The sequence below is a fragment of the Capra hircus genome, chromosome 16 (genome assembly GCF_001704415.2).
Source record: "Capra hircus breed San Clemente chromosome 16, ASM170441v1, whole genome shotgun sequence".
Classification (NCBI taxonomy): Eukaryota; Metazoa; Chordata; class Mammalia; order Artiodactyla; family Bovidae; genus Capra; species Capra hircus.
This window is the reverse complement of record NC_030823.1, coordinates 37,620,626-37,644,164: the sequence shown is the minus strand read 5'-3', so window position 1 is coordinate 37,644,164 and position 23,539 is coordinate 37,620,626. Positions and strand designations below refer to the sequence as shown.

The 23,539-nt window shown below is 46.4% G+C and overlaps 1 protein-coding gene across 2 annotated transcripts; it reads left to right on the top strand.

The window, feature by feature from the left end:
* Positions 7,628 to 21,789, top strand: MYOC (myocilin). 2 transcript variants are annotated; one of them, XM_005690644.3, is made up of 3 exons: positions 7,628 to 8,340; positions 17,849 to 17,974; positions 20,411 to 21,789. In XM_005690644.3, exons 1-3 carry the CDS (start codon positions 7,779 to 7,781, stop codon positions 21,193 to 21,195), a joined length of 1,473 nt encoding a protein of 490 aa, XP_005690701.2. In that variant the 5' UTR covers positions 7,628 to 7,778; the 3' UTR covers positions 21,196 to 21,789. The 2 variants fall into 2 exon arrangements, with proteins under 2 accessions (XP_005690701.2, XP_005690700.2); XM_005690643.3 differs by lacking the exon at positions 17,849 to 17,974.

Genomic DNA, 23,539 nt, shown 5'->3' with positions numbered 1-23,539 from the left:
GAGATCTTGCAGGTCCTGAGAAGCAGGGAGAACAGTGCACCTGATCACGTTTCAAAAGCTCAGTTTCAGTTTAGAACACACTCTATTCCGCTTCCCTACCCACTGCTCCCGTTGCACACATCCTTTCTTTTTCTCAGATTCTTCTTTTTTACTTTTATTTTTTAATTGAAGGATAATTGCTTTACAGGATTTGGTTGTGCACACATCCTTTTCCTTCTTTCAACCCCCCACCCCCACCCCGAGGGAACTTGAATGGGAATCTGCACCTTGAAACTAAAATAGGAGAATTTCTGTGCTCAACCAAAGGATGAGTTACATCTGCAGCTTCCACACAGTCTCAGGAGGAAACTTGGATTGCCCTCAGGGTTAGTCCAGGACTCCCCAGGAACATCACAAGCCGCAGAACAACTGCTCATGTTTCTGCTTCGGCCCACACGCTGTAGGACACATGAGCCCACTCTACGGAGTGAGCCCAGAGCAGCCATCCCCATATACATTTGGGCAAATCTAGTCTTCAAGTTGCCATTCGATAGAATGGGTGGAGGGGAAAATACCTGGAGCACATTTGTTGAGTTCATTCTTGAGGGCTTCCCTGCAACACCATTAAATTTAAAAGATTGGATTGGAGTAGGAAGGCTGGTATCCAGGTCCTAGTCTCATCTGCCAGCTCTATGATCTTGAATGAATCAGTTAATGCACAGTTTAGCTCTGATCTACAGTTTCTTCATTTGTAAAAGAGGAATAATGGCTTTTGCCCAACTTACTTCAGGGTTATTTTAAGAAGTTAGATAAGATGAGGATGTGAAAGTGTCCCACGAACTCTTTGGCCCTTATTCAGATATATGTCTTTGGCTGAATGATAAAGAATTGAACAAGGAGTGTCCACCCCAGGGAAGTGCTTGGGCTGTGTCTGCTCCTGTTTTTTAGTGTCTGATGCTCCTCCTGACGAAAGCTGACCTTCAGGAAGCATGAGGACCCATAAGGTAAGCCCATCAGGGAGGAGCTAAGAAACCAAACATGACTGCCTTATGGCACTTGTCCATGTGAAAATTCCAGGAGAGCAAATAATAATGGAAAATAAACTTTTCCCTTGTTTTTAATTTCAGGAAAAAATGATGAGAACCAAAGGTTGGTGAATAAGGAAAACAGCTCAGAAAAAGACATTTCCAAATTGATAATTAAGTACCTGTTCCTTAGGAAGGGACTTCCATGGAAACTTAAAGGAAAATGAGAAAAACATAAAAAACATGATCTGCTCAGATCCCAAAGTGGATCCTTATTTAAAAAACAAAACAAAAACAGACAGTGTCACAGTGCGGAGGCATGCTCAGGAGTGTAAGGCAAGTGAAGGACGTAAACATCAAAGCAACACCAACATTCTCCAAATGCAGGAAGCAAATAGGGATCAGGAGATTTTAATAGCAGAACATGGTTAAATATGTTCATAATATCTCCTTGTATCCGGAGACACAAACAACTGACTGGGTTTTAAGGGAAAGATGAAACAGCATCGGTTAAAACATAGACTGTTCAAAAGTACCTACAACGCTGGATGTATTCAAATCAGCGAGGGTCTGCTGGCAGGGACCCTAAGTCCTTTTAAAAGTCCAGTTTTCTTAAAGAATCTCAAGAAACTCTTGAAAGAGAACTAATTTTAGTAATTTTAAATATAAATATGTGATACATAATCAATTTATACAAGGCTAACAGTTTTGTAAAGTCAGGCATACACGAATGGCGTATCCCAGCTACTGACTGGTTAGAAATCACTGTCCTCCCAAGCCTAGTTCTCCCACCCTGATCTATCATGGCCTTTGTAACACAAGCCGGATGCTTTTTTCAAACTGGGCTGTTGTTTGGTCTTTTGAAAGGGTCTCATTTTTCTCTTTCTGTACTTGCTTTCAAATATCCATATTCCACCCCCACTTCAATACCCAATACCCTGTAGAAATCCTACCCATTAATTGCTGGAAGAAAATCAGCATAACAGGCCATATAATAAGACTTTATGGGATGTTCATGGTACTAGTGGTTTAGAATCTATAGGCTAAAAATTGCCAACAGTGTATTGCAATCATTTAACTGTGATTTGACAGTATTAGATGCTGGCATGACATCTGGAGCTCTCAGAACTGCCAATAGGGCTGTCTCCACACACATTCAGCCCACATAAAAGCCTTCCTCTGCAGGGAGGGACAAACTCCTGGGCTATACTTTGTGGCTGCAACTACTGGGTCCTGCCTTTGCAAGTCTCTCTCTCTCCCCTAAAAGGAAGAGCATCCCCAGTGCCCAGGACCAGTCCGCCTGGACAGCACTAGACTCCCCCTGGACAAGCACTGGATGAAAGAGAATGTGCAAGGTTCACTGGCTTAAGACCTCCGCTTCTTTTGTACTTTGGGCCAAAGGATGGTGGGAGGCAGTGCCAAAGAAAATAGACATGCTTAATCTGAAAGTGATTCTGCCTGCCTCATCGTTAGACACAATGTACACGTGAAGAACTCAAGGCTGACCTGTAACCAAGCCACAACCGGAGTGCCTGAGCGATTGTTTACATGTCATCTAATTAAGTCCCATTACAAATGCATCTCCCCTGTGAAGCCCTTCCATTCATGAGGGACATGAGCGGCCCCTAGGCTTCTCCAGCACTTAGGTTACTCCACTAGCCATACAGTGTTAAGGCCTAAGAGATCCTTGAGGGTGAGGGCTATTTCTTATACAGTTCTGTGTGCGACACAGCCTTTAATACATAATAGGTGCTTAACAATGAGTCATTTGAATGATGAACCCCCGGGGAAACAGAGAAAAGTGTTGGGTGGAGAAAGGTGCCTTGAGCTGGCCAGTCAAGACTGCTTCTCTTCAGTCCCTTCCATGGGCCTCCTTCTCATGCTAGTAAGTTATAGTTTTAGTTCACTGTGTTCTGTAGTAAGCCTCCTTAACTGTAGCGAAATAAAGGCATACAAAAAATAATCTCAATTAAAGCTATGTGTGTCCGTTTAAGGGGAGAGGAGTGTGCCCCCAGCAAACACTTCTTCTCCAGCTGGGAGAGCCCTGCATGCAGACTGCAGTGTTGTGCCCAGAGGATCCTGAGCAGCCCAGAAGATGGCACCACCTGTGGGTTTGCTCTGAGGGCTCTCTTGTTTTCTATTTCTGCTTGAATGATGTACCCATCCATGAATCCACTGAAATTTTATTGAGCACTTGATGCTACCCTTATGGCAGAAAGTGAGGAAGAACTAAAGAGCCTCTTGATGAGTGTGAAAGAGGAGAGTGAAAAAGGTGGCTTAAAACTCAACATTCAAAAACCAAAGATCTTGGCATCTGGTCCCATCACTTCACGGTAAACAGATGGGGAAAAAATGGAAGCAGTGACAGATTTTATTTTCTTGGGCTCCAAAATCACTGTGGATGATGACTGTAGCCATGAAATTAAAAGATTCTTGCTCCTTGGAAGAAAAGCTATGACAAACCTAGACACTGTATTAAAATCAGAGATGTCACTTTGCCAACAAAGGTCTGTCTAGTCAAAGCTATGGTTTTTCCAGTAGTCATGTAGGGATGAAAAGTTGGACTGTAAAGAAAGCTGAGCTCCAAAGAATTGATGCTTTCACACTTTGGTGCTAGAGAAGACTCTTGAGAGTCCCTTGGACTGCAAGATCAAACCAGTCAATCCTAAAGGGAATCAGTCCTGAATATTCACTAAAAGGACTGATGCTGAAGCTGAAGCTCCAATACTTCACCTGATTCAAAGTGCTGACTCATTGGAAAAGACCCTGATGCTGGGAAAGATTGAGGGCGGGAGGAGAAGGGGACAACAGAGGACGAGATAGTTCGCATTACAAACTCAATGGACATGAATCTGAGCAAACTCTGTGAGATAGTGAAGGACAGGGAAGCCTGGCATGCTTCAGTCCATGGAGTCACAAAGAGTGACAGAACTTAGCAACTGAACAACAACAATTTGCCAGACCCTGGGGACAAAATGGTGAACCAAACAGTCGCAGCCCTACCCTCATGAAGGTTCCAGTTTATCCTGGAAGAACTGCAGAAGAAAACCAGTAGGCAGTCAGCTTAAACCCAGGTTGTGCTTAGTCACTCAGTCGTGTCCGCTCTTTGCGACCCCACAGACTGTAGCCCACCAGGCTCCTCTGTTCATGGTATTCTCCCGGCAGGAATACTGAAGTGAGTTGCCATGCCATCCTCCAGGGGATCTTTCCAATCCAGGGACAGAACCCAGGTCTCCTGCATTGCAGGCAGATTCTTTACCATCTGAACCACCAGGGAAGCCCCGACTCCAGGCTACAAGGACAGAAATAAACACAAACTTGAATCGAATTGCATTAATGGATACGCCTTAAGAATGCTGCTCCCTAGCGCCCCCTGCTAGCCCCATCTTGCACGAGAGGCCCCAAGCCAGCACCTTCCGTGCCTGCTCCAGACACAAGCTTAGCTCTGTGGTTGGCTGCCGGACACACACCTTCCTGGCTACAAGAGTCTGAGCTGGAGACACCCTGGCTCCAGGTTCTAGGAGCTGGAGCACACAGTTTAACAGTGAATCTGGAGTGGACCGGGTTTCCTGACAGAAAGGGGTCTGCATGTCCAGAGTTCTCGGAGGTGGGGGCTCGGGGAGTCGGGGTGCTGGTCGCAGAGGGTAGTGAAAGGCAGAGTGGTGAAAAGGGCAGAAGGAGGCAGCCGATCAGATGTTTGCTGTTGTTCGGGGGGCTGGAACTGCAGCAAACATCTGCTGTGCCTTCTAGTGAGTCCTCTTCTCTGCTTTTAGGAAAATATTTCATGAAAGGATGTAGTTTTCTAAAATCAGCTGTGAAAACTCAAGGTATGCATGAGGCCTTCACTGAAGGCCTTTGTTTAATGGGATTATAGGAAGCTAATTCCTCTATGGCTCAACTGCTAAATAATCTGCCTGCAATGCAGGAGAAATAGGAGACACGGGTTCAGTCCCTGGGTTGGGAAGATCTCCTAGAGGAGGAAATGGCAACCCACTCCAGTATTCTGGAAAATTCCATGAACAGAGGAGTCTGGCAGGCTACAGTCTATGGGGTCTCAGTATCAGACATGACTGAAGTGACTTAGTACACATAGCAAGGTAGCTCATTTTCCTAGAGCACTGATTCCTGGAAGAAGTGTCTGGAGTCTTTCCTGTATTCTGGGCAGTTAGTGTGCTCTTGAGTGGACTTGGCTTATGTGAGAAGATGGAAAACCTTGGAATCTGGAGACCTGAGTTTTCGTTCTGGTTCTGCCACTCACTGGCTGTGTGACCTTGGGCAAGTTCCTCTCCTTCTCTGGGCCTTAATTTCTCATCTGGAAGTACCCTTGTGACTCTAGTGTTCCCTGAAGGCTTTGAGAGGGAGATGCTGGAAGCAAGCAGCGAGCAGAGCTCCAGTGGAGGTGGTGGTAGCAGGTCAGGGGAGGCAAGATGTGGGGGCCTGGTCAGTTCTTACCACATCAGCCTCCAGGGGAAGACAGGACAGTGAACCACAGAGAGAGAAAAAAGGTCAACAACCCAACAGTCACATTTCTTTCCTTAAGCACAGTGACTTTTGCCAGGAACCATGAAGAATATTGAGAATGATTGCTTTCGCCTGGCATTCAAAAACTGGGTTGGTCCAAGTGAAAATGCCAGGGATTGTTAAACTCTTCACCCCTAACTGGCACTCACACAGCACAACAGTGACTGGCCTGTAGCTTAGGGGAGATAAAAATAAAGATAGATGAAGTGTGGGTAAAAAAATACAAAAATTCACTAAAGGGCAGTGGGAACCGACTGGTAAAGCCCTGAGAAATACAGATTGTGTGTTTCTGGATTATCCAAGGCAGAGCTGTATTGCAAAAAGGAAATCAATATAAGGGAAGTTCAGAAAACCTGATTTCTAGTCCTATGTTTGAAGGACAGGGAAGCCTGGTGTGCTGCGGTCCATGGGGTCGCAAAGAGTTGGATACGACTTAGTAACTGAACATCAACAACAGTCCTGTGTTCTTCATTTACAAGCAGTGATACTGAGCAAGCTGAAGGCAGTAAAATTACTTACATTTCTCTTTATCCATAACTCTTTTTCCTCCATGAAGCTGGCAGCCCAAGAATGATCTTAGTCCTTCCAACAGAAAGAAAACGTACCTAAGAGTAAAGCCAAACAGATTTGAATCGGTTCTTGCTGACTAAAAGGTATTTTAAAAAAAAGTCATTTTGGTAATGTTTATTATCTGATTCAGGAGCTGAGAATAGTAGCCTTTAGTCAGCAGTAAACAGACACCTACCTGTAAGTATCTCAAGTTCAAGACTAACTTTAGAACCAATCAAATAAGAATAGACTTTTTAGAGCAAAATGTGTTTTTTCAATCTTGAGGTGGTCTGCCCCAGGGCACATCTGAAATATTTATTTCATGAATACTGGAGATGTTATCAGTATTAAACAACATCAATTGCTTCAATGCAAACATTATTTTAAAAGTTACTGATGAGGCTGTTGCATATGTTCTGATTTGTATACTTGATGGATTTTGTTTGTTTTATTGGTGGGGGGGGAATTTTTCTCTTTAGGTTTATTAATATAAAGCAAGGATTATTAACCTAGTGTCCAGAAAGCCTGTGAATTTAAATGGAAAAAAATTACATCTTTTCTTTTTACCACTTTTAAACTAAAATTAGACTTTAACATTTCCTTCCATAAATCCAAAATTGTATCAGCAGTATCTGTGACTTTGTTACCACCAGTAGAGATCACAGACATTTTATATTTCAAATTACAGTTGTTGCCGACAGCATACAATAGCATTTACACTCAAAACTAGTTTGAAATTAGACGCCCCCCCAGATCTTGTTTTAAATATGTTAATGAAAAGAACATGAATATTTCAATTTTTAAAATCTTTCAGTAGTAGTATTTCAATATCATATGTTTTCTTTACAATCCTATATGCATTTAAAAACATCTTCCTGGAAAGGGGTCCACAGATGTCATCAGTGAGACTGATGGCACTTGCACACGCACGAGTGCACACTCATAGTAAGAGAACTAGTGTAGAGGTGATCATTGACTTTGGTGCCTGAGATGCAAGACTGAAGTCAGAAAGTCCTTCCGGAGACACACCCACTCTTGTTTTATAGTGAGGGACAGGGGAAGAATTCTGCTTCTAACTGCTTTTAGAGGATGGCTACTCCCTGAAACCTGGTGGCATTCTGCTCTTGTACCAGCTGCTTTCATCTCTGTGACTGCTACAGGGACAGAGGGGCTTGTCTTAGCTATGGATGTATCCTCATTTTCTAGGACACAGCCTGACACCAAGCGGGTTCTCGAGAAAGTTTGCAGAGTACATGGAAATATGAACTAGAAGTAAATCCTTGTTGAAACGGATTCACAAGTAGTGGTGCTGGATGAGGTGGGCACGTGTGAGGGTGTGTGAGAAAACAGGCCCGGGATACAGCGACTGTGTTGGGGGTGTGGGCTATGGAAAGTGCGGCATTCTTTTTTAAAAGAAATTCAAAACAGACTTCTGGAAGGTCATTTTTTAAGAATTTTGCTGGCAGTGTGAAAACACACCCCCCCGCCGGCCTGTGCATGGCCCCACCCGGCCTCACGTGGCCACCTCGTTCTCCCCCCACGCAGGGCTGGCTCCCGGCATATATGAGTCTCTGTGGAGCTGGGGCAGGAACCAGCAAGGCCACCCATCCAGACACCTCTCGGCGAGGGGAGAGTGTCTGAGGAGCCTCGCCCAGGCTCTGCACTGAAGGCCTCCGAACACATCGCTGCCACCACAGTCCCAAGATGCCAGCGGTCCAGCTGCTACTGCTGGCCTGCCTGGTAGGGGGTGTGGGGGCCAGGACAGCCAAGTTCCAGAAGGCCAACGACCGGAGTGGCCGATGCCAGTACACCTTCAGCGTGGCCAGCCCCAGTGAGTCCAGCTGCCCTGAGCAGGGCCAGGCCATGTCGGCCATCCAGGAGCTGCAGAGAGAGAGCAGCGAACAGCGCGCGACCCTGGAGTCCACCAAGGCCCGCCTCAGCTCCCTGGAGGCCCTCCTCCACCGCCTGACCTCAGGCCAGCCTGCTGCGCCCTTGGAGACCCAGCAGGGGCTGCAGACCGAGCTGGAAGCCCTGAGGAGAGAGCGAGAACAGCTGGAAACCCAAACCCGGGAGCTGGAGTCAGCCTACAGCAACCTCGTCCGTGACAAGTCGGCTCTGGAGGAGGAGAAGAGGCAGCTGCAGGCGGAGAACGAGGATCTGGCCAGGAGGCTGGAAAGCAGCAGCCAGGAGGTAGCAAGCCTGAGGAGGGGCCAGTGTCCCCAGGCCCACAGCAGCTCTCAGGACGTGCCATCAGGCTCCAGGGAAGGTAAAGATGTGGGGTGAAGGTGACAGGATTCATGGTGGCCTGTTATAGGTGGCCCAGGCCTGTCCTTCCTGCCCTGTCCTTTCTCCCGGAGACCACTCATGTAGCATGAGGCAGACAATGAAGGAGGGCAAAGCAACCACTTGCACATATTCCTAGTACGTTAGCTCCTGAAAATTCTGTTGAGGTTAGTGGTTCTGGGTTCTTGTGCTCACCCATGACGGTTTTCACCATTCACAGCAAAATAAGAAATAGAAGGACCAGATGAGATGCCTATATACACGATCAATAGAAAGTTGCCAACTCTCCTTTTAGAAAAGTATCCTTTTGTGAATCTTTGTTCAGAGGTTATTGATTCTTGCCTTTTGTTGTTAAAATGCCCTCTATTTATGAAATGATTATAGGTGATAGGGGTTTTTTTTTGTCCTTCCTTAGCAAAACAAAGAGGCAGCAACCCTTTTGTGTGTTCCCTCGCTATGTTGTTTTGGAAGTTTTCCTGCTCTTTGGGTAATCTGATAGGGATTGACTTAAATCTGTAGATTGCTTTGGGTAGTATTGCCATTTTAACAGGGTTGATGTTGGAAGTTTTCCTGCTCTTGATTCAGTCTGAGAACCTCTACTTTTAAGTCACTTTGAGGTGGCTTTTGCTACCTCAGATGCTGTTCTGTTCATCCTGCCCATGCCAGAAGGTGAGTCCCTGAGTGTCTGGGCTGGGGGCGGGGGCACTCTTCCCAATAGCTGGGAAGACAGTATTGTTGTCACTTTTTGTGAAATTGTGCTCCCAAATATTTGCTGTTTAATAAGTTTTCCAGCCCTGAGGAAATAAACAAGCAAATCCAGTTATGAGACAACTACCCCAGAGTCTTCAAAGATGTTGACATCAAGAAAGGAAAAAAGGGAGGTGGGGGGAGACCTTGTTTTCGATTAAAGGGGACCATAGAGATGAAGTGACCAAGTGCAGTGCGTGACCCTGGAATGGCTCCTGCATCAGGGGCACAAAGCTGCAGAGAACAGGTTTGGGATCCTTGAAGAAATTTGAATATAGACTGCTTGTCAGATTACATTACTGGGTTAATGTTCAGTTTCTTGGATGAGAGATGGTAGTGTGGTTATGAAGAATAGCCCTGTTCTAAGGAGACACTTACTCAAGTACTTAGGGGTGAGGTGTCAGAATGTCTACAGTTTAGTTTAAAATAGATAGTCTGACAAAGATTATGAATATATAAAGAGAGAAAGAAAAAGAATACAAAGTGACAAAGTCTGAACAATTGATAAATCTAAGTGAACAGCACATGGGGATTTATTGTATTAATACTATTCTTTCAACTTTTCTAAAGGTTTGAAAATCTTCAAAATAAGATGATGGGAAACTTTTCTAAAGAGAGGCAGGTGTGAGATCAGAAAACCTAAGAGCTGATGCTTGGGTATGACCTCGGGCAAGTCATCTAGTCTCTGCATCTTGGTTTCTCACCTATAACATGGCAATGAAAATTCCTATGATGAATAATGATTTTTGTGGGGTTCAAGTGAAATGACTCTAAGGTATAAAGGACTTTTAAAAATTTTATATTGCTAGAGTTGGGAGAGACTCAGTTCTAAATTTTCTTTTTTAAAATGTATATTTATTTTGCTTCCTTGGGTCTTGTTTGCAGTGCACGGGATCTTTAGTTGTGGCATATGGGATCTAGTTCCCTGACCAGGGATCGAACCCAGACACCCTGCACTGGGAGCATGGAGTCTTAGCCACTGGACCATCAAGGAAGTCACCTAAATTTTACAGTGAAGGAAAGTAAGATGCCAAGGGACCCCAGGTTGAAGAGCTGATCAGTGATAGAGCTAAGATTTGTTGAACTTAAGTCTTCGAGCACTGATGAAAGAATCATTATTAATGATTATGAGTGTTAATGAGGCATTATGTATTTCAGACTGTTTATTGAATGAACAAAAGCAGTGTGTGTTTATGAAAATGGAGGCAACTTTTTTTTGTTGTCTTGTGGTCATTTAACAAATCTTTGGAAATTTATTCTACGTGTTTTCTGATTTTATATTTCTTTTTGTCCTTCCAGCCGCTCTACTTTTGAAATAAAGACAACAGCCTATTAGAGTGAAGTCCAGACTTGGAAGCTCTTTTCTAGCAGTGGGATTTTCCTGAGCAGGATATTACATTAGTACAAGAATGTAGAGCTGGAAAGGGGGCCTCGAGAGCATCTGGCATCTCTGGCTCATTTGGGCAGACGTGGAAACTGAGGCCCACAGAGGTCACTCGGTGGTCCCCAGCTGCCAGCCCACTGGTGGCAGAGCTGGGACTAGAATTCAGCCCTACCTAGAGGTTCAGTGGCTCCTAGGACCCTGATGGGACCTCTGGTTTGTAGAACCTAAAGATGAAAGACAAAAGGGTTACATTGAAGTGACAGGGAAAGGAATACTTGGAACAAAAGATGTGCTTCATGGTCCTAGGTTTGAGGGTGCTTGGGTGCTGGGCCTCAGGTGTGGGTGTACATATGCAGGAGGGGCAATACCTGGGGAATGGAGGCTGGGGGTGAGAGCTTCCTGAGTGAGCAGAGGAAAGAAGCGGGGACTAAGAAGGGGGACTTTTTCTTACTCCACCTGTAATTCAAATAGTCACCACCACTTTATTGGGTAATTGTTACATAGCGAAAAAGTCTCCATAGAATTATGGAAGACACTTGCTTTTGCATGTGTGTGTGTGTGTGCGAGTTGAAATAAAATACACGTATAAAATGTTGTAGTAATAGTTTTGTAGTGAGATGTCTGGAGGGACTTCCCAAGTGGTCCAGTAGTTGAAACTCCCTGCTTCCTACTTCAGGGGGCATGGGTTCGATCCCTGGTGGGGAAATTAGATCCCACATGCCTCACAGCCCAGCCCAGAAGTTAAAAAAAAAAAAAAAAATGTCTGGAAATCTTTTAAATAACCCCTAAGTAGAAAACACAGATTACCAGAGAAAAATTAGTATCACAAGAGAAGCCCCACTTCCCCCTTTATTTCTCCTCTGCTTTGGATTGGTCATCTCAGAGAACAGAATCCAGCATGTGGGCAGCGTCTGTATGACCACATCCCAGGGAGGAGATTCGGGGATGGGGGCATGTGACAGGGAAGGAAAGAGAACCAACAAGGGGTGGCGGTGAGGGGCACTCTCCAGCGGGTCCCCATGGTGAGCAGCAATGGCTCGACGCCACAAGACTTCTGAGGAGCGGAATGCAGCAGAGGAGGGGAGCACTCCTCCCTGGACCCCGTGCTCTGTCAGCCAAGGACCATCCCATGGGATGTATCACATTTCCCTGATCCACAGATGGGGGCACCAGGCTGGCTCTTGCAGAGCCCTCCAGGCTCCTCTGTCCATGGAATTCTCCAGGCAAGAACACTGGAGTGGGTTGCCATGCCCTCCTCCAGGGGATCTTCCCGATCCAGGGATCGAACCCCGATCTCCTGCACTGCAGGATGCAGAGAATGACCACCAACTGGAGGTAAAGTGGAGAGCATGCACTGAGGTGCTTGGCACACGGTGACCAGCCAGGGGATGGACTCTAACTACGAAGGGCTTCTTTTGCTTGAGTTCCACTGTGGTTTAAAACTGTCATTTATAGATCAAAACATCAACACATATGTATCGTTTCTGTAACACGCATTGATTCCAGAGACAATAGGTGTTGGAGCAGCACTCAGGATAGTAGTCTGCTAGCAAATCTTCAGTTTCCTAGAGTATTCATGACAACCTGTGACTTCGTCAGCACCCTTCTTTTTCCTCATCTTCTTCATGTATACAATACTGACCTAACTTTTTAGGCAGATAGAAAATAGCTACACTAATGATTATAATGTCATTTGCATATAGATATATATGTTATGAAACCTTATGTACCTTATATATATATTGCCTCTGTGTGTGTGTGTGTGTGTGTGTGCATGGTATGCAAGCAAGTTAATCAGCTTAGGTTAAGCTCTCTAGCATGTGTCTATAAAGCAGTGGTGAGGGAGTCAGGAGAGAGCATGAAGAAAATATTTCCAAAATTTTGTAACCGATATGAACTTTTCAACCATACAAAGACTGGATTTTCACAGAAACAACCCCCTAAAACTTTTTAGCTGTCTGATACAATATAGTTCTTAATCTTTTCATAACCTCTTTTTGTTTCCCCCCACACATTCAGAATGAAATTTGAGTGATTCTGAAACATTCCAGAGAAACTTTAGCTTTTTGTTACATTTCTTATTGAAGACCATTTCATTTTCAGTTTGAGCTAAGACTTCTGAGGGTCAGAGAGTTCCTCAAACTTGTCCAAAGTCACACAGCTGGTACATGGCTGGACTGAATTAGGAAAGTATGACTTCTGGCCCTGCCAGGCCCCTTCACACAACAGCTCCGCTGCCTTTTGGGCTCTGTATCCCCTCCCACAGGCTCCAGTTCTCATGCCTGGCTCTGCTCTGGGAATTGGACCGTTGCCAGGTGCTGCTGGCTGACAGCCACGCAGCAGCCAGCAGGCTTGCAAGCCAGCCATCCCACCTGCCAAGTGAGAACTGGCCTTGCAGTCATTCTGGAAGCTATCATCTGACATTATATTTTATTGTGATTCTTGTTTACTCCAAAGAAAGCCATGAGGCGTGGTTCCTGCAAAAAGTGATTAAAGGGGTTGGATGGAGGGTGGGGGAGGCAGGGAGAAAGGCCCCTGGTCAGAGCCCTGAGGGCCTTGGTGGGACCAGGAAAGGAACTGGGAACCAGTCAGGCATGTGTAGGGGGAGAAGAGTTGATGGCAAGATAGCTCTTTGGGTGTACCGCCTGGGAGCTGTGCGTGTATGAGTCACCCGCTGGAATCTGAGTCAGCTCCAGGCGTGGGTCACCCCCCACCCCAAAGAGCTAAGCAGCATCTTCCAGGCTGTTGTAGAGCTTCTGGTAGCAGTCTGGGTTCATACTGGAGTTAGAAACCACACAGCAGACTAGGTCAGGGATGTGTCACATAAAGAACAACTGATGAAAGAGGAGCAACTATGAGATAAAGTAAACTCTGCATGGCACCCTAGGTCTGAGTGAAGGGAACCAGAGGGAGCACAGACTTGGAATGGTCCTGGCTTCATGGAGGAAGGCAGGTTTCAACCCATGAGACAGCAGAGAGGCTGGCCGGTTAGCCTGAGCTGCAGCTGGACTGGCCACCTCTTGAGTCTAAGCCAGGCTGCAGGAACCCTGCAGAACCAGCGTGGGGGCTTGCAGAGGTCCAGAGAGTAGGGGGGTGTCTGTGCAGGGACTCGGGGTGCCATGTAGCGAGGGCTGTGGAAAGGTTATGACCAATCTGAGGTGGCAAGGTCACAGAGGAACCAGGTCCTGGACTCCTGCCTGGGCAGGGCTCCACCAGGTGTCCTCCAGCCCAGCCCCTGCAGGAGACCCACCCACTTCCCCTGCAGTGTCCCTCCAGCACCCTCTACTGAGAAAGCTTAGCATTGTGCTCACTTTAGAAGAGAGATGCCTTGTGTTTTAGAGAGCATCTATGAAAGGGTACGTCATCTATGCATTCAGCACTGACAGGCAACACATGTGTAACTGACACACAACCCCACCACAGGGTGGAAAGGTTCACAGATGCCATGGCCATGAGACATGTGGGTTCAAGTCCCAGTCCCACCACTTACCAGCTGTGTGACCTTGGACAAGTAACTTAACCTCTCTGAGCCTGTTTCCTCTTCTGCAAAGTGAGGATCATAATATTCCCTTTTAGGACTGCTATGTGGAATAGAAGAGCCTAGCATGGTACCTGGCTCATAGGAGGCACTGAGTAAGAGGCCATAGTTACATTAGGTGCAGACTGCAGTTCTAAAGCCTTATTCTATTTCTCTAAAACTTGTGAAGGCAACAGATCACATAAATAATGTATATAAAACTGCTTTGAAATGTGGAAGGAGCTATAAATACCTCTTAATCATCTCTTTTCACAAGTAAACTGTTTTTCAGTATTTCGGTGCCAGTACTTTAGCTGTCTTCAAGGAAGTTACCTGAGGAAATGCACGTAACTTTGGGTTCCTCCCCCTTCACATTTCTTTATTCCCTGTGGCTAAAGATGGGGTTTTTCTTTTTTATTTCTCTCTCTCTCTTTTGGCTGAACTACACAGCTTGCAAGATCTTGGTTCCTCAACCAGGGATTGAACCTGGGTCCCCCTGCATTGAAAGAGTCTTAACCACTGAACCACCAGCAAAGCCCCCCATTTTTCTTAACTTTCTTCTCACAGACTGGCAGGTATATGCCTCTACTTTTATCACTATACATCTTTTTTTCAGTAAAATTTCTCACTGAATTATATGACCATCCTAGTTACATTCAGAGAGTGAAATAATTTGTGTCAGATGCACAGAGGAAGGAACTAGGTGCAGGGGAGGGTAGGCTCACAGTGACCCTCAATGGATGGCAACTGTGGGTCATGGAGCAGACGAACGGGGAGCTAGGGAGGGGTGAGGGAACTCTCTAGCTTTGCACAGATGCCACTGCGATGATTTTTCTTGCTCACCTGAAACCTCACCTCCACAGCTCTGCAGACAGGGAGGCGATTCAGGGAACCGAATTAATGTCCCAAGACTCCCAAGGAACCATTTGGATTGAATGTTTCTGATTCCCAAAATGAACCCATGTTACTTCTTGGCCAAGAGGACTTGCCAGACTGTGGGAATTCTGGAAATTCTGAAGGGAACCAGGGAACCAACTGTATCTTCTTCACCCTTTTTCTCCATATCTAGCCTTGCACGTCTGGAGAAGGAAATGGCAACCCACTCCACTGTTCTTGCCTGGAGAATCCCAGGGATGGTGGAGCCTGGTGAGCTGCTGTCTATGGGTCGCACAGAGCCGGACACGACTGAAGCGACGCAGCGGCAGAGGCAGTAGCCTTGCTCCTCGTAGGTGCTCCAGAGGGGCTGGCTGACGGGACGGATCAACCGCTGGCCAAGGCTGCAGACGATGACGACCTTCCACACCCCTAGGGCTATTCCCAGTTACCCCTGGAGTTTGGGTGCATAACCAGGATGACCTCAGCTGGTTACACATTTTGACTGAGAGCTTTTAACCCCTCAGGCAGCCCAGTCTAGGAACATCCCCAGGTGTGAGGATGGTGCCCCCCCCACCCCCATCCCCAGGGCAGTCACAGTCTCCAGGAGGCCAGCTGAACAGCTGCACTAAAGGCAGGGTGGAGACTGCGTTGGGATCTGGGATGGGGATCAGGTTGGGTCAGGGCTGGCTGTGCTGCGGGGCCACACAAAAATACCACCCCCAGCGCCCTGGCCCAGCCCAAGCCTCAGGGCTTCTTAGCTGGGTGGTTTCCCTGCCTCCTTCCAGGGAGAAACATTTCTAGTACTGTAGTTCACTGAAACTAAACTCCATGGACTATAGCCCACCGGGCTCCTCTGTCCATGGAATTCTCCAGGCAAGAACACTAGAGTAGGTTTCCATTTCATTTTCCAATCTTTCCAACCCAGTTATTGAACTTGGGTCTCCTGCATTGTGGGCAGATTCTTTACCATCTGAGCCACCAGGGAAGAGCTTCATTGAAGCTAAATATCAGCAACCATGAGAAGGAACCTTGATTCCAGACATGAGAAAATGTGAAAGACTGTGTGGCTTAAGATGACTGAAATGTGGGCACATCCAGGAGGGTTGAGTTCCATTACCTGAGAGGTCAATTTAGAAGGGTTAAGCTAACAAGTGATGAAAGACAGAGAATGTCTTCCTGACTTTCTGGGCTGTAGCCTCAGGCATTGCACTGACCACCCTCCTCCACTGTCCTGCATACCTGGGAACGCTGGGCTGGGAGCCAGGTCAGACTGCCTGAGATGGTCAGCAAGAGAAAAGGCCGATGATTTAAGCATATCTTTTTTATTCCAATACTTTGACATCTCAGCCTTGCTGCTACAGAAGGGACTGCCCCTCACAGGGTAGTATTCCTAATGATAGTAAATGACTCAACTGTAAGCACATCTTTCATATTCAAACCAACCAATCCAGAGTCCACAACCTACCCACTCTTCCTTCAAACTCACACTCAGGGCCACTATTCCTCCACCCTGATCAATGGGGGCCAGGTACCAGACACCTAGGGACAGCTCCTACACTTCAAAACCTTGCAGAAATTATCCAAAGTAACCAATTCTAAACCTGCTTATCCTGCCTCATTCATTCCTTCCCCTGGAAATCACAGTAAAGTGCTCGCCCATGTTCCCCCTCCCTCCTGACCATCCTGGTGCTACCCTGGGTGGTCCCCTGTGGAGTGGCGTACCCCCTCCTCTAGAGATCAGTGAGTATAACAACTGTCTTTTCAATGGCAATGTCTCCTGATCTGTTGGCCTCACCATTGCTATTGTTTAGTCTGAGTCATGGACTGTAACTGACCCCATGGACTGTAATTTGCCACGCTCCTCTGTCCATGGGATTTCCCAGGCAAGAATACTGGAGTGGGTTGCCATTTCCTCCTCCAGGAAATCTTCCCAACCCAAGCATCGAACTCTCAACTCCTGTATTGCAGGTGGATTCTTTACCACTGAGCCCCCTGGGAAGCCTGGTGGCCTCACTATACCTGAACTGCAATCCATCTTACATTTTAAAACAGCTGCTCCTATTATATTCAAGGGCCATAATGCTAATCAAAGTAGTAATAGCAGTAACTTAATATCTAACCAATGTCATCCACACCTCTCCCCTTCTCCATGGTTCAAACCCTCCACCAAATTCCTATAGGAATCCTTTCTTGTCCACAACTAGCTTTGGAAAGGGATCTGACAGAATATTGCAGCTGAGCATGTAAAGCTTAACATGTTACTTCTTACAGACACATCTGTATTGTGACAAGGGAAAAAAATAAGTCATGTAGGGAATTTGTTCATTGTTGAATTTCAGGCATCCCAGAAGAAGCTAAGGATCTTCCCAACATCCCAGCATCAGACCTCACCTACTCATAAGTCAGACCTTCTAGTGGGAACCATTTTAACTGTGTACAAGCTTACTTTATTTTGAATACTATACTCTGTGCTAGGCATGCTGCTATCCAATTTATTATATGTGAGCTTTTTATTATGGGCTTCCCAGGAGGTGCAGGGAATGAGGGTTCAATCTCAAGTCAGGAAGATTCCCTGGAGAAGGAAATGGCAACCCACTGCAGTATTTCTCTTTGGAAAATCCCATGGACAGAAGAATCTGGCGGGCTATAGTCCACGGGGTCACAAGAAGTCGGACATGACTTAGCGACTGAGTGCACATGCACAAGTATTTTATTATGGAATTTTCCAAGCATTCACAAAAGTAGAGCAACACAAACCCTACATACCCATCACTAGGCTGTGACAGCTGTCAACACAGCCCAGTCTTGTTTCATTGTCCTTCCTCCTCCCCAATCCCACTTATTATCTTAAAACAAATCTCAAACACGGTCATATCTTTGAAACCCTATTTAAATCCCATCCTCAATATAGTCTAGCCTTAGACCTTCTTCCTCATGGTACAATCTTGCCTCTTTCTTTTAATATAGTTGCTAAATGGAATTTGGAGAACGTGGACTTCCAGGAACTGAAGTCAGAGTTAACAGAGGTTCCTGCTTCCCAAATCTTGAAGGAGAGCCCGTCCGGTCATCCCAGGAATGAAGAGGGAGGCACTGGTATGGAGTGAAGTTTCTCCTCTTCTGTACCCACATGGTCTAGTTCTGTGCTCAGAGTTGGTCAGTTCACTATGAGGGAGGCAGGTGGACAAGTCACCTCCCTGGGAGCAGAGGCAGGAAAGGGGGAAAAGAGCAGAAGCCCTTTTCTGCTCCCTTTCCAGGGTACACTGGCAGGGAGTCGGTCTTTCCTGGCAAACCTCTGTATTTTGTCACTTACACTTATCATGGAGACTGCACTGCCCCAGGGGAAGATGAGAGATGTATCCATTTTTCCCACTTGGTTGTCATATAGAATGGATTGCATCTGAAAAATGACATTTTTCAAGTAGATCCTTCATATCTTTATCTTGGGCCAGACAGGTACCATGTACCATCCCAGCATATTGTTAACTAAAGGTATCTTTCTTTAATTTTGGGTGCTAAGGAAAAGTAGCATTGCCCCTCTCCAAGGTGTTCCCTGAAAGCCTGACTTTAAGATGATGAAGACTGTGTCTTTTAGAAACAGGGACTATCTGTAATATTGACAGTTATTGCTAGCACAGAAAGGCATGCAGGAGGATGGGGAGTTTTAAAATATTCAAAATAAGATTCCTTGAGATATGGGCAACAAAGAGCTTCCACTTTCTCTAAGGAGATTGAGATATCCATTATAATACAGAGATGTGTTGTGATTCAAATAGTTCTCAACTATCTTTTCATTTTAAAAATCATATTCAGATTTTATTGTATTAAAATAATGGTTGAAGTATGTGGTCCATTGGGGAAGGGCTTGAAGAACTTTTTTTATTGAGATTATTGTAATGACTTGATTTTAATCTCACTATTTAAAATAATGAAATAAACCAGACATAAAAATCATAAAGAGAACTTGCCCAGGTTTAGAAAAATATACAAATACAGTGTGAAGTGCTCTGTGCAGCCTTTATCTTTACAACCAATACCAAGTTGAAGTATTTATTGAAAACAATCCACGTATAAATGGACTCATATAATTCAAACCTGTGTTGTTCAAAGGTCAGATGTACTTGGATTCATAATACATGGTGATCAAATAATATTTCCTGGGCATTTTTACTCCATACCAAGCACTTAACATGTATAATTACATGGAAAACTTACACCTTACTACCCAAAACATTACTCTTATCTCCCTTTACAAATGAGAATACTGAATCTTAGAGAGTAAAGTAACTTATTGAAAGTCACACAAGTGGCAGGTGGCAAAGTCCAGGGTTTTTTTTTTTTTAGTTGTTTTGTTTTTTTGGCATTTTATTTACTAGGGTTGGGGCTTCCCTAGTGGCTCAGATGATAAAGAATCTGCCTGCAGTGCAGGAGACCTGGGTTTGATCCCTGGGTCGGGAAGATCCCCTGGAGGAGGGAATGGCAACCCACTCCAGTATTCTTGCCTGAAGAATTCCATGGACAGAGGAACCTGAAGGGCTACAGCCCATGGGGTTGCAGAGAGTCAGACAAGACTGAGAGACTAACACTTTCACTAACACTTTACTAGTGTTAGCTTTTAATGTCATTCATTAGCCAGGATAAAGTTTGAGGAGAACTTTTGAGGACAGTTTGGAGTATTATGGAAAAAGATTTTTCATAATCTGAAACCACCCATTTGTGCTTCTCTGGACTGGCAAATAGAGGCCTGGGGTAGGGGTTCGTGTGCCTTAGTTTCCTCCCCAACAACAACTGAATTTTTATAATATCTGAAAATTGAGGGGGCTTCCCTGGTGGCTCAGACAGTAAAGAATCCATCTGCAATGCAGATGTGGGTTCGATCCCTGGGGATCCCCAGGAAGATCCCCTGGAGAAGGAAATGGCAACCCACTCCAGTACTCTTGCCTCGGGAATCCCTTGGACAGAGAAGCGTGGCAGGCTACAGTCCATGGGGTCACAGATTTGGACACCACTGAACCACTGACAAAGGCAAGGCACCCCACTCCAGTACGCCTGCCTGGAAAATCCCATGGACGGAGGAGCCTGGCGGGCTGCCTACCTAACAGTAATCAGCGGAGAAGGCAATGGCACCCCACTCCAGTACCCTTGCCTGGAAAATCCCATGGACGGAGGAGCCTGGCGGGCTGCAGTCCATGGGGTTGCTGAGGCTGGAGCACGACTGAGCGACTTCACTTTCCCTTTTCACTTTCATTCATTGGAGAAGGAAATGGCAACCCAGGGATGAATCCCAGGGATGGAGGAGCCTGGTGGGCTGCCGTCTATGGGGTCGCACAGAGTCGGACACGACTGGAGCGACTTAGCAGCAGCAGCAGAGCCACTGACACACACACAAACACAAAGGAAAAGAAAAGAAAGAAAAGCTTAGGTTTAAACCTGGACCTTTTGCCTCTGGGGTTCTCACTTCTGTGAGCTCTGCCATGCTCCACATCCAGGAACGATGGTGAATACAGTTTTTGTTTTGTTTTCATTCACCAGGATGCGGAGAACTCGTTTGGGTAGGAGAGCCCATCACTCTGAGAACAGCTGAAACAATCACCGGCAAGTACGGCGTGTGGATGAGAGACCCCCAGGCCGCCTTCCCCTATACCCCGGAGACCACCTGGAGAATCGACACCGTGGGCACGGCCATCCGCCAGGTCTTTGAGTACGACCTTATCAGGCAGTTCACGCAGGGCTACCCGTCCAAGGTGCACGTGCTGCCCAGGCCGCTGGAGAGCACGGGCGCCGTGGTCTACCGGGGCAGCCTCTACTTCCAGGCAGCCGAGTCCAGGACAGTGCTCCGGTATGACCTGCGCACCGAGACGCTGAAGGCGGAGAAGGAGATCCCCGGAGCCGGCTACCACGGGCAGTTCCCCTATTCCTGGGGCGGCTACACCGACATCGACCTGGCGGTGGACGAGATAGGCCTCTGGGTCATCTACAGCACCGAGGCGGCCAAAGGCGCCATCGTCCTCTCCAAGCTGAACCCCGAGACACTGGAGCTCGAACAGACCTGGGAGACCAACATCCGTAAGCAGTCCGTCGCCAACGCCTTCATCATCTGCGGCACCTTGTACACGGTCAGTAGCTACTCCTCGCCCGACGCAACTGTCAACTTCGCCTATGACACGGGCACCGGGAGCAGCAAGGCCCTGACTGTTCCGTTCAAGAACCGCTACAAGTACAGCAGCATGATCGACTACAACCCCCTGGAGAGGAAGCTCTTCGCCTGGGACAACTTCAACATGGTCTCCTATGACATCAAGCTCTCCCCGATGTGAAAAGCTGCCAAGCTGTCAGAAAAGGCAGGAGATGATGTTCAGGGCTCTTGAAGGGAGAGCCAGTCAGCCAAGGCCCACACAGCTTTCCTCTGCTCTCCAAGCTTGCATTAACCCAGAAGAATGTGCATGGTCACCAGGTCCAACTGGGCGGGAAGAGCCGTCTGGGGATTGAGACGATTCCATGTTATCATAGATATTCTTTTCCTCTGTCTGCTCTTAAATGGATATTAACCAAAATAGTGTAAGTTTTCTGGTGATTTGAGGCAAAAGCTATAATGTGTAGGGGGTTTCTTCATGAAAACCACAAGACTTTTGATAAATGGGCCTCACTAGCTAAAGAATATGTTTGGAGAGGAGGGTGGGAAAAACAGGTTGCCCCACAGGGAGCCCAGAGCCAGCGCCTGCCCTTGCATGTTGCCTGGTTACCACGAGCTACAATAACAAGCAACACTTCTGAAGGAAAAGGGATGGTTCATACGGTAGCATGAACATGCATCAGATGTGTTTACTGTAGTCGGCTTCTAATGCTTCAGGCGGATCCAGTTGCGTATGACAGAATCTTTGCCCCATGAAATAAAATAATCTTACACAATGTTCTCCTTGAACTTTGTGTGATAGTTTGTGGAAGAGAAGAGTACAGATTCTAACCATCAGATAATTCCTTTGGGTTGGGAGCGGTGATTGCAGGATGCTAAAGCTATGTAGTATGTGTGTGTACGTGTGTGTGTGTGTAACTGAAAGGTTTGTGCCTGGTTTTGAAGTCTTGCCCATGATGACACCAGGAAAACTGCGGAGTTCATTCCTTCCCACCACCATCTCCTTTTGCTTTTGGTCCTTCTCAAACAATCTTTCCATCTTTTCTCCAACTTACCCTCTTTCACCCTACCTGTATTTTGGTTTTTATTTGCTGTCATGGGTATAACTTTCAAAAGCCAAGACGTCAGGTGAGCAGACCTAAGGAATTCAATGACCTCTTTACCTAAATTTAATTCTCTCTTTAAAGGTCTGTCTTCACAGACATCACAATATGAGGTTCTGGGGGCTAAGACTTTAACATATGAATAGATGGGAAAGACAATTGAACCCATATCAACTGTGTATTACCACTCTACTCCACTGGTAGCAAACTCTTGAAGACTAGAAAATCCAGAAGTCAGTGCATGAACCCATTCACTTCTAAGCCCCTTTAGCTGCCAGGCGTTGAATAAAAAGTGGAAGGTGAGGAGACACCTTTGGGTGGTGAGTAAGTGGTCACAGCACAAACACAGGTGAGGCAAAAACCCTGCTAGCACAGCCCTGCCCACGTTTCTTTCCTTCCACCAGCTACTGCTTCCAGTTTTGGGATGGAAGAGGAGAGTGAAGAAAGGAGAAACAGAAAGGAGAAGGAAACTCTTAGCTTAGCTTCCAGGGCGTTAGATACTCCTCCGCTGTGGACTGTTCCTTCTGGGGTTTTGCTTGTTTTGCTGGTTCCTCTTTTTAGTCTGTATTAGTCAGGGTTCTCCAAAGACATAGAACCAATAGGAGATATATAGGTATAAGTATAAATGTAACGCCAGGTCTTTCCTGGTAGCTCAGAGGTTAAAGCATCTGCCTGCAATGTGGGAGACCTGGGTTCGATCTCTGGGTTGGGAAGATCCCCTGGAGAAGGAAATGGCAACCCACTCCAGTATTCTTGCCTGCAGAATCCCATGGACAGAGGAGCCTGGTGGGCTACAGTCCATGGGGTCGCAAAGAGTCGGACACGACTGAGCGACTTCACTCACTCACTCACTCATAAATATATAAAAAAAGAGATTTATTATGAGGAACTGGCTCATGCAATTGTAGAGAAGTCCCCCAGTCTGCCCAGGAAAGTTGGTGGTATAATTCAGTCCGAGGGCTTCCCTGGTGGCTCAGAGGCTAAAGCGTCTGCCTGGAATGCGGGAGACCCGGGTTCGATCCCTGGGTCAGGAAGATCCCCTGGAGAAGGAAATGGCAACCCACTCCAGTACTCTTGCCTGGAGAATCCCATGGAGGGAGGAGCCTGGTAGGCTACAGTCCATGGGGTCACAAAGAGTCGGACACGACTGAGCGACTTCACTTTCACTTTCAAAAACCTGGAAATTAGGGGAACTAATGGGATAAGTCCCAGAGCAGCGGCAGAAGACCGATGGGAGGCCAGCAGGGAGCACAACTGGTGAATTCCTCCTTCCTCCACCTTTTTGTCCTTTTCAGGCCCTAAATGGATTGTATGATGCTCACCCTCCTTGGGAAAGGAGATTTACTTTAGTGAATCCAGCAATTCAAATGCTAATCTCATCCAGAAACACCCACTCACAAACATACTCAGAAAGGTTTAATCTGG

What these genes read in the sequence shown, in the direction of transcription:
- MYOC (XM_005690644.3), top strand. Translation starts at nt 7,779, where the DNA reads ATGCCAGCGGTCCAGCTGCTACTGCTGGCCTGCCTGGTAGGGGGTGTG. An exon ending in GCCATCAGGCTCCAGGGAAG is followed by an intron (nt 8,341 to 17,848) that starts GTAAAGATGTGG and finishes CTTTTAATATAG; the next exon opens with TTGCTAAATGGAATTTGGAG. An exon ending in GAATGAAGAGGGAGGCACTG is followed by an intron (nt 17,975 to 20,410) that starts GTATGGAGTGAA and finishes TTCATTCACCAG; the next exon opens with GATGCGGAGAACTCGTTTGG.